Source organism: Moschus berezovskii, chromosome 11 (genome assembly GCF_049115385.1).
Source record: "Moschus berezovskii isolate FMDL1 chromosome 11, NW_MosBer_1.0, whole genome shotgun sequence".
In the NCBI taxonomy this organism is placed as follows: Eukaryota; Metazoa; Chordata; class Mammalia; order Artiodactyla; family Moschidae; genus Moschus; species Moschus berezovskii.
In genome coordinates, this window is record NC_142470.1 from 57,270,714 (window position 1) to 57,283,187 (window position 12,474).

The 12,474-nt window shown below is 40.8% G+C and overlaps 1 protein-coding gene across 1 annotated transcript in view; it reads left to right on the forward strand.

Moving 5' to 3' along the window:
• Positions 1 to 12,474, forward strand: part of DNAH6 (dynein axonemal heavy chain 6) — a 301,941-nt gene that overhangs the window by 194,299 nt on the left and 95,168 nt on the right. Inside the window, exons 56-57 of the mRNA XM_055400589.2 lie at positions 3,663 to 3,827; positions 12,393 to 12,460. Of these exons, the coding sequence (XP_055256564.2) occupies positions 3,663 to 3,827; positions 12,393 to 12,460 (233 nt within the window). The remainder of the gene's footprint in view (positions 1 to 3,662; positions 3,828 to 12,392; positions 12,461 to 12,474) is intronic.

Below are 12,474 nucleotides of genomic sequence, written 5' to 3' on the forward strand. Positions count from 1 at the left end.
TTTGTTAAGTCTTTGTGCTTTATTTCTTCAGAATCCAATCACTCCAAGAGTGCATGTTTTTGAAACTGTTCATTCATTCAACATTGTTTGAGAATCAATGGAAAACAATAAAAAGATAGTTCTTGCCCTTAATAAGTTGACTACCTAGTTGGGGACAGAGACAATAAACAGAGAAAAGAGAGAGAAAATGAGACAGAGGAGACGAAGAGAACTTGTGGTAGGGACTTCATAGAGATAAACCCAGTGCTGACATAGCTAATAAGGAGGTGGGGTGGGGAGAGCTGACTACTGTCATGGTTACTAATGGTAACATTTAAGTTGTAACCTGTATGAGGAGTTCACCATGAGCACTCAGAAAGATAGTCTTTCCAGGCAAAGAGGACAGCATGTACAGCAGCCTTCGACACAAAAGAAACTGGGTAACAATTGTAGTTTATTTCCTTAATTTCTCATATTAGTTGTATAAGAGAAGAATGAGTAAATGAACACTGTGAGCTTAGTCTCAGCGTAACTGTGTCTAGAAGGATCTCTGCAGCAGCAGAATGGCGAGAAGCTCAGAACAGACCAAGGACCTGGGGCAGCTTAGCTGCAACCCTGGCATGGTGCAGCTAATATTAGAAACAGCTACCACTCACTGATGGGCTTCCCCAGTGGCTCAGCAATAAAGAATCCATCTGCAATGCAGGACACTCAAGAGATGTGGGTTTGATCCCCTGGAGGAGAGCATGGCAACCCACTCCAGTATTCTTGCCTGGAGAATTCCATGGACAGAGGAGCCTGACAGGCTACAGTCCATGGGGTTGCAAAGAGTCTAACACGACTGAAGCAACTTGGCACACACGCATCACTCACTGAATGCTTCCTACACACCGGACTCTGGTGTTGGTGTTTTATGTGTATGAACTCTTTAATCCACACTGCACCTTACAAGGTGGTTACTACTATTATCCCATTTTACCAATGAGGAATCTGAGGCACAGAAGTGAAGTAAACCATCTGAGCAGCCTTGATTGTATAGAAAATCCACAGCAAGTTACCAGGCTCCCAATCTGAGCTCCAAAGAGCACAGGAATCCTCCATGTGTGGCTGTGACCTTGACCAAAATGGGCAAGATTCTGTAATGAGTCCCAGGCCCCAATTTAAACCCTGAAGTTACAGGAGAGGGTGAGATCTCCAAAAATCTTTGGCAGGGAGTCTCTCTTGCTTTCTGTGAGTTGGTGTCACTCAGATTATACACTTAACTGCTTTCTATATTTGTGGGGTGGTATTTTCAAACTTTTGCCTCCACCCACTGGTGTGAAATAAAGTTAACCAATCTCAATCACTATCTTTTAATGAAATAGAATAGATTTTTATTTATTTTTAATTCATCTGCATTTGTTACAACTTTTAAAGCTGGAATGTGATTTAAGCACTACATTCACAAAACTTTCTCTGAGTTACTTTTCAAATGGCTTTCCAACATTCCTAGGTAGACTTATAAACGTGCCACTCTAAAAAATATTTTTTTTTGGAAAACAAGCCCTATGGGTAGTTATTTCCATTAAGCTGGTTCAGTTTAACATACTAATTTCTAGAGGCTTGGCACATGCAGTTGATCATTACCGGGGATGAGAGGTTTAAAAAGTAGATTCCAGAAGATGAAAGTCACTTTAACAAGTTGTCGTTCTTGTTTAATCGCTCAGTCCTGTCTGACTCTTTTGTGACCCCTTGGACGGTAGCCTCCCCAGGCTCCTCTGTCCATGGGATTTCCCAGACAAGAATACTGGAGTGGGTTGCCATTTCCTTCTCCAGGGGATCTTCCTGACTCAGGGATTGAACCTGAGTCTCCTGCACTGCATGTGGATCCTTTACCACTGAGTCACCAGGGAAGCCCAGCTTTAATGAGTATTTTTCTTTTAAATATCAAAGTGTATGTTAATACTTCAGAACACTTCAGTGACAAAGATCCAGTCCACTAAAGAGTCTGCTTGATAGCTGAATACTTCAGGCCACCAAGGTAATGTAGGTTACACACAACTTACAAGAAACACTGTTTCAGTATATTAAGCCAACATGAAAGTAGAAAAGAAAAACTAGCTCTGCTTTAATGCCAAAATTATCACAGTGTCACACTTAGTAGAAAGAAATCTTATCTTCCCTTGTTATTCAGATTTTTAAACGTTAACAAAATTAAGGAAATACCTGAAAACATTATCAGAGGGAATGGAAACAGAATGTTGAACAGGTAGCCAGCTAATCCTCAAGTGGAGCTTCGTCTACTTCCTCCATGAGGGACATGCCATAGAATAGACTTCAAAAAGCACAAAACTGGGAACTTCCCTTGTGGTCCAGTGGCTAAGACTCTGTGCTCCCAGCGTAGAGAACCTGGGTTCCATCCCTGGTTGGGGAGCTAGATCCCATATGCTGCAACTAGAAAAAAAGAAGATTGTATGTGCTACAACTAAGACCCAGTACAGCCAAATAAATATTTTTTAAAAAATAGTAAAAAGCACAAAATTGTATTGTGGGTAGTAAGGGAAACTTTTACCTCATAATCTTTTAAGAAATTGCACGCTCAGGTACCACATTGCAATTTAAAATAGATTTGTTAGCTATCGTTGTTGTTTAGTCTCTAAGTAATGTCCAATTCCTTGTGACCCTATGGACTGTAGCCCCCCAGGCTCCTCTGTCCATGGGATTTCCCAGGCAAGAATACTGGAGTGGGTTGTCATTCCCTTCTCCAGGGGATCTCCCTGACCCAGGGATTAAACCCAAGTCTCCCGCATTGCAGACAGATTCTCTACCACCTGAGCCACCAGAGAAGTCCAGGTCTTGTTAGTTATAAATTACATCAAATTTTGGGAGCTCCAAGGCCCCCATCACATACAAGCTGATATAAAGGTATTTATCATGGGGGTTGTTGGCAGTGTCTACTTGTCCATGTTCTTACCAACAATCAGATTTGCTTTGAGGGGGTACAAATTACTGTCACATAGAGTAGAGATCTACAAACTTTCTGTGAAGAGCCAGATATTTTGGGTTTTTCAGGTCACATACTGTATTCTTGCCTGGAGAATCCCTTGGACAGTGGAGCCTGGTGGGCTGTGGTCCATAGGGTCACACAGAGTCAGACATGACTAAAGCAACTTAGTATGCACGGTCTGTCTACAAACATTCTCTGAACAAATACTCTGTTTTGTTTACTTTGGGGGTTTTGTTTATTTGTTTTACAACCCTTTAAAAAGGTAAGAACCATTCTTAGCTCAAGAGCTATACAAAAACAGGCCCCATTGGGCCAGATTCGGCCTGCAGGATGGAGTCTGCCTGCTTCTGACCTAGAAAAACCATGAAGGTGAACAGAGTTTCCTTTGTCTGGGACCTGTTCAAGGACCACCCTATGGATTCTTCTTTCTTAGCTGCTTTCTCCTGGGGATGAATTGTGTATAAATTTACCCCAAATAAATATATGACCTTCCCATGTTCTTATCGCTAGAGTATTAAGGAAACAAACTCTGGAAAATGTACACTGTTAGAGGGAGTGGGCAGAGTTTAAGAAATATCCATAAGATCACTGAACATTTGCCTGTTCAGAGTAAAGTCTGAATAAGAAATTTGAAAAAGTTGCTGCCATGTATTTAATGCCTTTTGAAAATATATTTTTTATTGTTTTAACATTTAAGCTTAGAGAAACCCTGGATCCAGCTCTGGAACCCATCCTGTTGAAACAGACTTTCATCAGTGGTGGACGACTGCTGATTCGCCTTGGAGACTCGGACATTGATTATGATAAAAACTTCAGGTTCTACATGACGACCAAACTGCCAAACCCCCACTACCTGCCTGAGGTACAAGCTGCAGGCCTGGAACCCCCAGCCTGAGAGGATTTTGCTGGTGTGCTGGGTCTCCCCTTGCTGAAAGGAATGACTCCTGCTAACCCCTCTTCCCCTCTATCACTCCCTCCTCCCACCATCTTCTACTTGCTTCTCTTCAGAGTCCTGACTGATTCCTGTCACCCATCTGCTCACCTTCTGATTGGGACTCAAATCCCTCCCACTGCTGGGTCCCCAGTCCCCACCCTGTCTCACTTCCCTGTGCTCCTTTTCTGCTCTCCAAGCATTCTAATGAATCCTCTAATTCTAATGAATTCTAATCATCAAGAAAATTAGAGATATCAAGGGAACATTTCATGCAAAGATGGGCACAATAAAGAACAGAAATGGTAGGGACCTAAGAGAAGCAGAAGTTATTAAGAACAAGTGGAGAGAATACACAGAAGAACTGTACAAAAAAGATCTTCATGACCCAGATAATCACAATGGTGTGATCACTCACTGAGAGCCAGACATCCTGGATGTGAAGTCAAGTGGGCCTTAGGAAGCATCACTATGAACAAAGCTAGTGGAGGTGATGGAAATCCAGTTAGGCTATTTCAAATGCTGAAAGATGATGCTGTGAAAGTGCTGCACTCATTTAATACCCCACTCACACCTATGGATAGATCAACTAAACAGAAAATTAACAAGGAAACACAATCTTTAAATGATACAATAGACCAGTTAGACCTAATAGATATCTATAGGACATTTCACCCCAAAACAATGAATTACACCTTTTTCTCAAGTGCACACAGAACCTTTTCCAGGATAGATCACATCCTGGGCCATAAATCTAGCCTTGGTAAATTCAAAAAAAATGAAATCATTCCAAGCATCTTTTCTGACCACAATGCAGTAAGATTAGATCTCAATTACAGGAGAAAAACTATTAAAAATGCCAACATATGGAGGCTGAACAACACGCTGCTGAATAATGAACAAATCATAGAAGAAATCAAAAGAGAAATCAAAGTATGCATAGAAATGAATGAAAATGAAAACACAACAACCCCAAACCTCTGGGACACTGTAAAAGCAGTGTTAAGGGGAAAGTTCATAGCAATACAGGCACACCTCAAGAAACAAGAAAAAAATCAACTAAATAACCTAACTCTACATCTAAAAAAACTAGAAAAGGAAGAAATGAAGAACCCCAGGGTTAGTAGAAGGAAAGAAATCATAAAAATTAGGGCAGAGATAAATGCAAAAGAAACAAAAGAGACCATAGCAAAAATCAACAAAGCCAAAAGCTGGTTCTTTGAGAAGGTAAATAAAATTGACAAACCACTAGCCAGACTCATCAAGAAACAAAGGGAGAAGAACCAAATCAATAAAATTAGAAATGAAAATGGAGAGATCACAACCGACAACATAGAAATACAAAGGATTATTAGAGAATACTATCAGCAATTATATGGCAATAAAATGAATAACTTGGAAGAAATGGACAAATTCTTAGAAAAGCACAACCTTCCAAAACTGAACCAGGAAGAAACAGAAAATCTGAACAAACCCATCACAAGCACGGAATTAGAGGCTGTAATTAGAAATCTTCCAGCAAACAAAAGCCCAGGTCCAGACGGCTTCACTGCTGAATTCTACCAAAAATTTAGAGAAGAGCTAACACCTATTCTACTCAAACTCTTCCAGAAAATTGCTGAGGAAGGGAAACTTCCAAACTCATTCTATGAGGCCACCATCACCCTAATTCCAAAACCTGGTAAAGACCCCACAAAAAAAGAAAACTACACGCCAAAATCACTGATGAACATAGATGCAAAAATCCTTAACAAAATTCTAGCAATCAGAATCCAACAACACATTAAGAAGATCATACATCATGACCAAGTGGGCTTTATCCCAGGAATGCAAGGATTCTTCAATATCTGCAAATCAATCAACGTAATACACCACATTAACAAACTGAAAAATAAAAATCATATGATTATCTCAATAGATGCAGAGAAAGCCTTCGACAAAATTCAACATCCATTTATGATAAAAACCCTCCAGAAAGTGGGAATAGAAGGGACATACCTCAACATAATAAAAGCTATATATGACAAACCCACAGCAAACATTATCCTCAATGGTGAAAAACTGAAAGCATTTCCCCCAAAGTCAGGAACAAGACAAAGGTGCCCACTCTCACCACTACTATTCAACATAGTTCTGGCAGTTTTGGCTACAGCAATCAGAGCAGAAAAAGACATAAAAGGAATACAAATTGGAAAAGAAGAAGTAAAACTTTCACTATTCGCTGATGACATGATCCTCTACACAGAAAACCCTAAAGACTCTACCAGAAAACTACTAGAGCTAATCAATGAATACAGTAAAGTTGCAGGATATAAAATCAACACACTGAAATCCCTTGCATTCCTATACACTAATAATGAGAAAATAGAAAAAGAAATTAAGGAAACTATTCCATTCACTGTTGCAACGAAAAGAATTAAATACTTAGGAATATATCTACCTAAGGAAACAAAAGACTTGTACATAGAAAACTATAAAACACTAGTGAAAGTAATCAAAGAGGACACTAATAGATGGAGAAATATACCGTGTTCGTGGACTGGAAGAATAAATATTGTGAAAATGAGTATACTACCCAAAGTAATTTATACATTCAATGCAATCCCTATCAAGCTACCAACGATATTTTTCACAGAACTAGAACAAATAATCTCACAATTTGTATGGAAATACAAAAAACCTCAAATAGCCAAAGCAATCTTGAGGAAGAAGAATGGAACTGGGGGAATTAACCTGCCAGACTTCAGGCTCTACTACAAAGCTACAGTCATCAAGACAGTATGGAACTGGCATAAAAACAGAAATATAGATCAGTGGAACAAAATAGAAAGCCCAGAGATAAATCTAAGCACCTATGGACACCTTATCTTTGACAAAGGAGACAAGAATATAAAATGGAGAAAAGACAGTCTCTTTAACAAGTGGTGCTTGGAAAACTGGTCAGCCACTTGTAAAAGAATGAAACTAGAACACTTCCTAACACCATACACAAAAATAAATTCAAAATGGATTAAAGATCTAAATGTAAGACCAGAAATTATAAAACTCCTAGAGGAGAACATAAGCAAAACACTCTCCGACATAAATCACAGCAGGATCCTCCATGACCCATCTCCCAGAATATTGGAAATAAAAGCAAAAATAAACAAATGGGACCTAATTAAAATCAAAAACTTCTGCACAGCAAAGGAAACTATAAGCAAAGTGAAAAGACAGCATTCAGAATGGGAGAAATTAATAGCAAATGAAAAAACTGACAAAGAATTAATCTCCAAAATATACAAGCAGCTCCTGCAGCTCAATTCCAGAAAAATAAATGACCCAATCAAAAAATGGGCCAAAGAACTAGACAGACATTTCTCCAAAGAAGACATAAAGATGGCTAACAAACACATGAAAAAATGCTCAACATCCCTCATAATCAGAGAAATGCAAATCAAAACCACAATGAAATACTATTTCACACCAGTCAGAATGGCTGCTATCAAAAAGTCTACATGCAATAAATGCTGGAGGGTGTGGAGAGAAGGGAACACTTACACTCTTACACTGTTGGTGGGAATGCAAACTAGTACAGCCACTATGGAGAACAGTGTGGAGATTCCTCAAAAAACTGGAAATAGAACTGCCATATGATCCAGCAATCGCACTCCTGGGCGTACACACCGAGGAAACCAGAATTGAAAGAAACACATGTACTCCAATGTTCCTTGCAGCACTGTTTATAATAGCCAGGACATGGAAGCAACCTAGATGTCCATCTGCAGATGAATGGGTAAGAAAGCTTTGGTACATATACACAATGGAGTATTTTTCAGCCATCAAAAAAAATGCATTTGAGTCAGTTCTAATGAGGTGGATGAAATTGGAGCCTATTATACAGAGTGAAGTCAGCCTGAAAGAAAAACATCAATACAGCATACTAATGCATATATATGGAATTTAGAAAGATGGTAACCTTAACCCTGTATATGAGACAGCAAAAGAGACATAGGTGTATAGAACAGTCTTTGGGATTCTGTGGGAGAGGTTGAAGGTGAGCTGATTTGAGAGAATGGCATTGTAGCATGTGTATTATCATATGTGAAATGAATCACCAGTCTAGGTTCGACGCATGATACAGGATGCTCGGGGCTGGTGCACAGGGATGACCTGGAGGGAGGATATGGGGAAGAGGGAGGTGGGAGGGGGGTTCAAGACGGGGAACACATGTACACCCGGGGCAGATTCGTGTCAATGTATGGCAAAACCAACCAATATATTAATGTAATTTGCCTCCAATAAAAAAAATAAAAAAGAAAGTGCTGCACTCAATATGCCAACAAATTTGGAAAACTCAGCAGTGGCCACAGGACTGGAAAAGGTCAATTTCATTCCAATCCTAAAGAAAGGCAATGCCAAAGAATGCTCAAACTACTGCACAATTGCACTCATCTCACATGCTATCAAAGTAATGCTCAAAATTCTCCAAGCCAGGCTTCAACAGTATGTGAACTGTGAACTTCCAGATGTTCAAACTGGATTTAGAAAAGGCAGAGGAACAAGAGATCAAATTGCCAACATCTGTTGTATCATTGAAAAAGCAAGAGAGATCCAGACAAACATCTACTTCTGCTTCATTGACTATGCCAAAGCCTTTGACTGTGTGGATCCAAACAAACTGGAAAATTCTGAAAGAGATGGGAATACCAGACCACCTGACCTGCCTCCTGAGACATCTGTATGTGGGTCAAGAATCAACAGTTAGAACTGGACATGGAGCAAAGACTGGTTCCAAATCGGGAAAGGAGTACGTCAAGGCTGTATATTGTCACCCTGCTTATTTAACTTATATGCAGAGTACATCATGAGAAATGCTGGGCTGGATGAAGCACAAGCTGGAATCAAGATTCCTGGGAGAAATATCAATAACCTCAGATATGCAGATGACACCACCCTTATGGCAGAAAACGAAGAAGAACTAAAGAGCCTCTTGATGAACATGAAAGAGGAGAGTTAAAAAGTTGGCTTCAAGCTCAACATTCAGAAAACTAAGATCATGGCATCTGGTCCCATCACTTCGGGACAAATACATGGGAAAGCAATGGAAAGAGTGACACACTGTATTTTTTTTGGGGGGGGGCTCAAAAATCACTGCAGATGGTGAAATTAAAAGATGCTTGCTCCTTGGAAGGAAGTTTATGACCAACCTAGAGAATATATTAAAAAGCAGAGACATTACTTTGCCAACAAAGGTCCATCTAGTCAAAGCTATGGTTTTTCCAGTAGTCATGTATGGATGTGAGAGTTGGACTATAAAGAAAGCTGAGGGCTTAAGAATTGATGCTTTTGAACTGTGGTGTTGGAGGAGACTCTTGAGAGTCCCTTGGACTGCAAGGAGATCCAGCCAGTCCATCCTAAAGGAAATCAGTCCTGAATATTCATTGGAAGGGCTGATGCTGAGGCTGAAACACCAATACTTTGGCCACCTGATGTAAAGAACTGACTCAGTTGAAAAGATCCTGATGCTGGGAAATATTGAAGGCGGGAGGAGAATGGGTCAACAGAGGATGAGATGGTTGAATGGCATCACTGGCTCAATGGACATGAGTTTGAGTAAACTCTGGGAGTTGGTGATAGACAGGGAGGCCTGGTATGCTGCAGTCCATGGGGTCGCAAAGAGTTCGAAACAACTGAGCGACTGAACTCAACTGAACTGAATCATTCTTCTCTCTCCTCAGAACCAAGGCCATTTGTCCCCTCTTATTGTGGCTGAGAAATGACTCAGAGCCTAAGAGAGCCTCCAGGAGTGGGGGAGATCTGTCAATGTCTATCTGCTGGCGCCCGGCAGACAGTCTCAAATAAGAAAATGGCCTGCTTGAGAACTCTGGTGACCGATGACATTAGAAGGTCGTGATTCTAATGTCTGGAGTCTGTACTTAGAGCTCTGGGGGAGGGGCATCTTGTCCCCTTCCTCATGCTCTCAGACTATTGAGGGGAGCTGTGTGAGCCCCACATCCATCCACAAGTCTCTGAACCGCAGTAAGATCCAGAAGATTCCCTCCTCTTGGGCTGCAGAGCCGAGGCAGTTGTACAGAAAAGAAGACAGCTGGGATTACTCTCTCCCTCCCCGCAGGGAGCTCTGAGGGGCAGCTCCACCTACCCACCTACCCATCCCCACTTCTCTCCCCTAACCCCTCATAGCCTGGGGCTGCCTCCACTCCAGGCGCAACCACTAACTGCAGGATCTTCCCAGCCCCATAGGCCCCCACCCCTTCTCTAGTGGTGTCCGAATTTCCCTCAAATTCACTCCTCTAAAACTGCCACTAAAAGTCATCTTGGAACATACCATTCTGAAGAGTATCATTTTGTTTTAATAACTGAATCCTTATAACTGCCTGTCTTCCCTGGATGTATTCGGGTTGAATAAAATTGACACCCTTCTTGCATAAAATGAGGGAAATGCTCTTAAAAGCCTAGGTCAGGGTTTTGCTTGTCAGCCTCAAGGGGTTTAAATATGTAGCCACTGCCAGAGCTCACTTCCCAAAGGTCATTTTAGATTTTAGAAAGCTCGGTTGGTAAAGAATCCACCTGCAATGCAGGAGACCCTGGTTCAATTCCCAAGTTAGAAAGATCCCCTGGAGAAGGGATAAGCTACCCACTCCAGTATTCTTGGGCTTCCCTGGTGGCTCCGATGGTAAAGAATCTGCCTGCAATGCAGGAGACCTGGGTTCAATCCCTGGGTTGGGAAGATCCCTTGGAGGAGGGCATGGCAACCCACTCCAGTATTCTTGCCTGGAGAATCCCCATGGACAGAGGAGCCTGGAGGGCTGCAGTCCATGAGGCAGCAAAGAGTCAGACACAACTGAGCGACTAAGCACTACCCACATGCTGATTCACAGCCTTCAGTTTCTCACTTATTTAACTTTTGGGAGAATATCACACACCTCCCCAATCCGAGCTCTGTGACTGCAGGTAGATTATTCCACTTCTTGGATCATTGAGTCAATCAGCTAAAGTGGAGATAAAGCTTACTTCAAGGATTTGTCTGTGAAGATTAGATAAGAATAGTGTATGTAGATAAAAAACAAGGTCCAACTGAATAGTACATGGAACTATATTCAATATCCTGTGGCAAACCATAAAATGGGAAAGAATATGAAAAGGAATGTGAATGTTTACATATATGTATATGTATAAAACTGAATCACTTTGCTGTTCAGCAGAAACTAACACATTTTAAATCAACTATGTGTCAACAAAATCGTTTAAAATTTTGTAAGAATGTTTATAAAATAAATGACATTTAAACACTACATGTATGATTTTTGCTGTTGACTTATTCCCTGGTGGCTCAGATGGTAAAACGTCTGACTGCAATGCAGGAGATCCGGGTTCAATCCCTAGGTCAGGAAGATACCCTGGAGAGGAAATGGCAACCCACTGCAGTGGGTATTCTTGCTTGGAGAATTTCATGGATAGAGGAGCCTGGCTGGCTACAGTCCATGGAGTTGCAAAGAGTTGGACACAACTGAGCGAGTTTCCCTATCCGAGTGATGTCAGAATATTATAGCAACAATTTCTCATAAAAACAGTATGATGAGACAAAGTATATAAAACTCTAGTATCAACGGTTTCTTTTTAACACAGGCAAACTATGTGAAAGTCATACAGCTTCTTTTTAACAAAGGTAAACAATGTGAAAGTCACCTTAAGTGATTTTTATTAGCTCATTTAGCCTCACAAATACCCTATGCATTGTTGCTTACTATTTTCCCAGTTTTTCTCTTTTAAAAAAAAAAAAAACTTTTTGGCTGCACCACATGACATATGAGATCTTAGTTCCCTGACCAGGGATCGAACTTGTACCCCCTGCATTGGAAGCACTAATCTTTAGCCACTGAACCACCAGGGAAGTCACTTCTTTTCCCAATTTCTAAAGATCAGGACCTGAAGCTCAGAATGGACTGGCTTGTTCTACATCACATACACACTGACAGGTACAGCTAGAATTTGAGCCTGCTTCTTTCTAACCCTTCGCTGGCTCACCTTTACATAAAATACAGTTCTCTAACAGTGGCATTTGACGAGCAAGATTGTCACTCACGGCAGTAGAGAAAACTGCATTATAATTTTGTGAGACATGAGACTTCCCTGGTAGTCCAATATCTAAAACTCCACACTCCCAATGCAGGGAGCTTGGGTTCGATCCCTTGTCAGGGAACTAGATCCCACATGCCAAAATTGTGCTGCAGCTAAAGATTCTACATGCAGCAATGAAGATCAAAGATCTCATGTGCTGCAACTAAAACCCAGTGCAACCAAATAATATAATTAAATAATTTTTTAAAAAAAGAACTTAGACTAGGATTTTATTGCTTGCCTTGTGTGGGTAGCAAGTGTGTTCACCATTAGACCTGGAATACATCCAGCTGGGTAATAATGAGCCGTGTTCTAATAAAGAAAACCGTCCATGTATTATTAGTCTGAACCAGTTACTCTCTGCTTCTCTTCTAGGTGTGCATCAAAGTTACCATCATCAATTTCACTGTAACCAAATCAGGCCTGGAGGATCAGTTGTTAAGGTAAAAAACAAAGG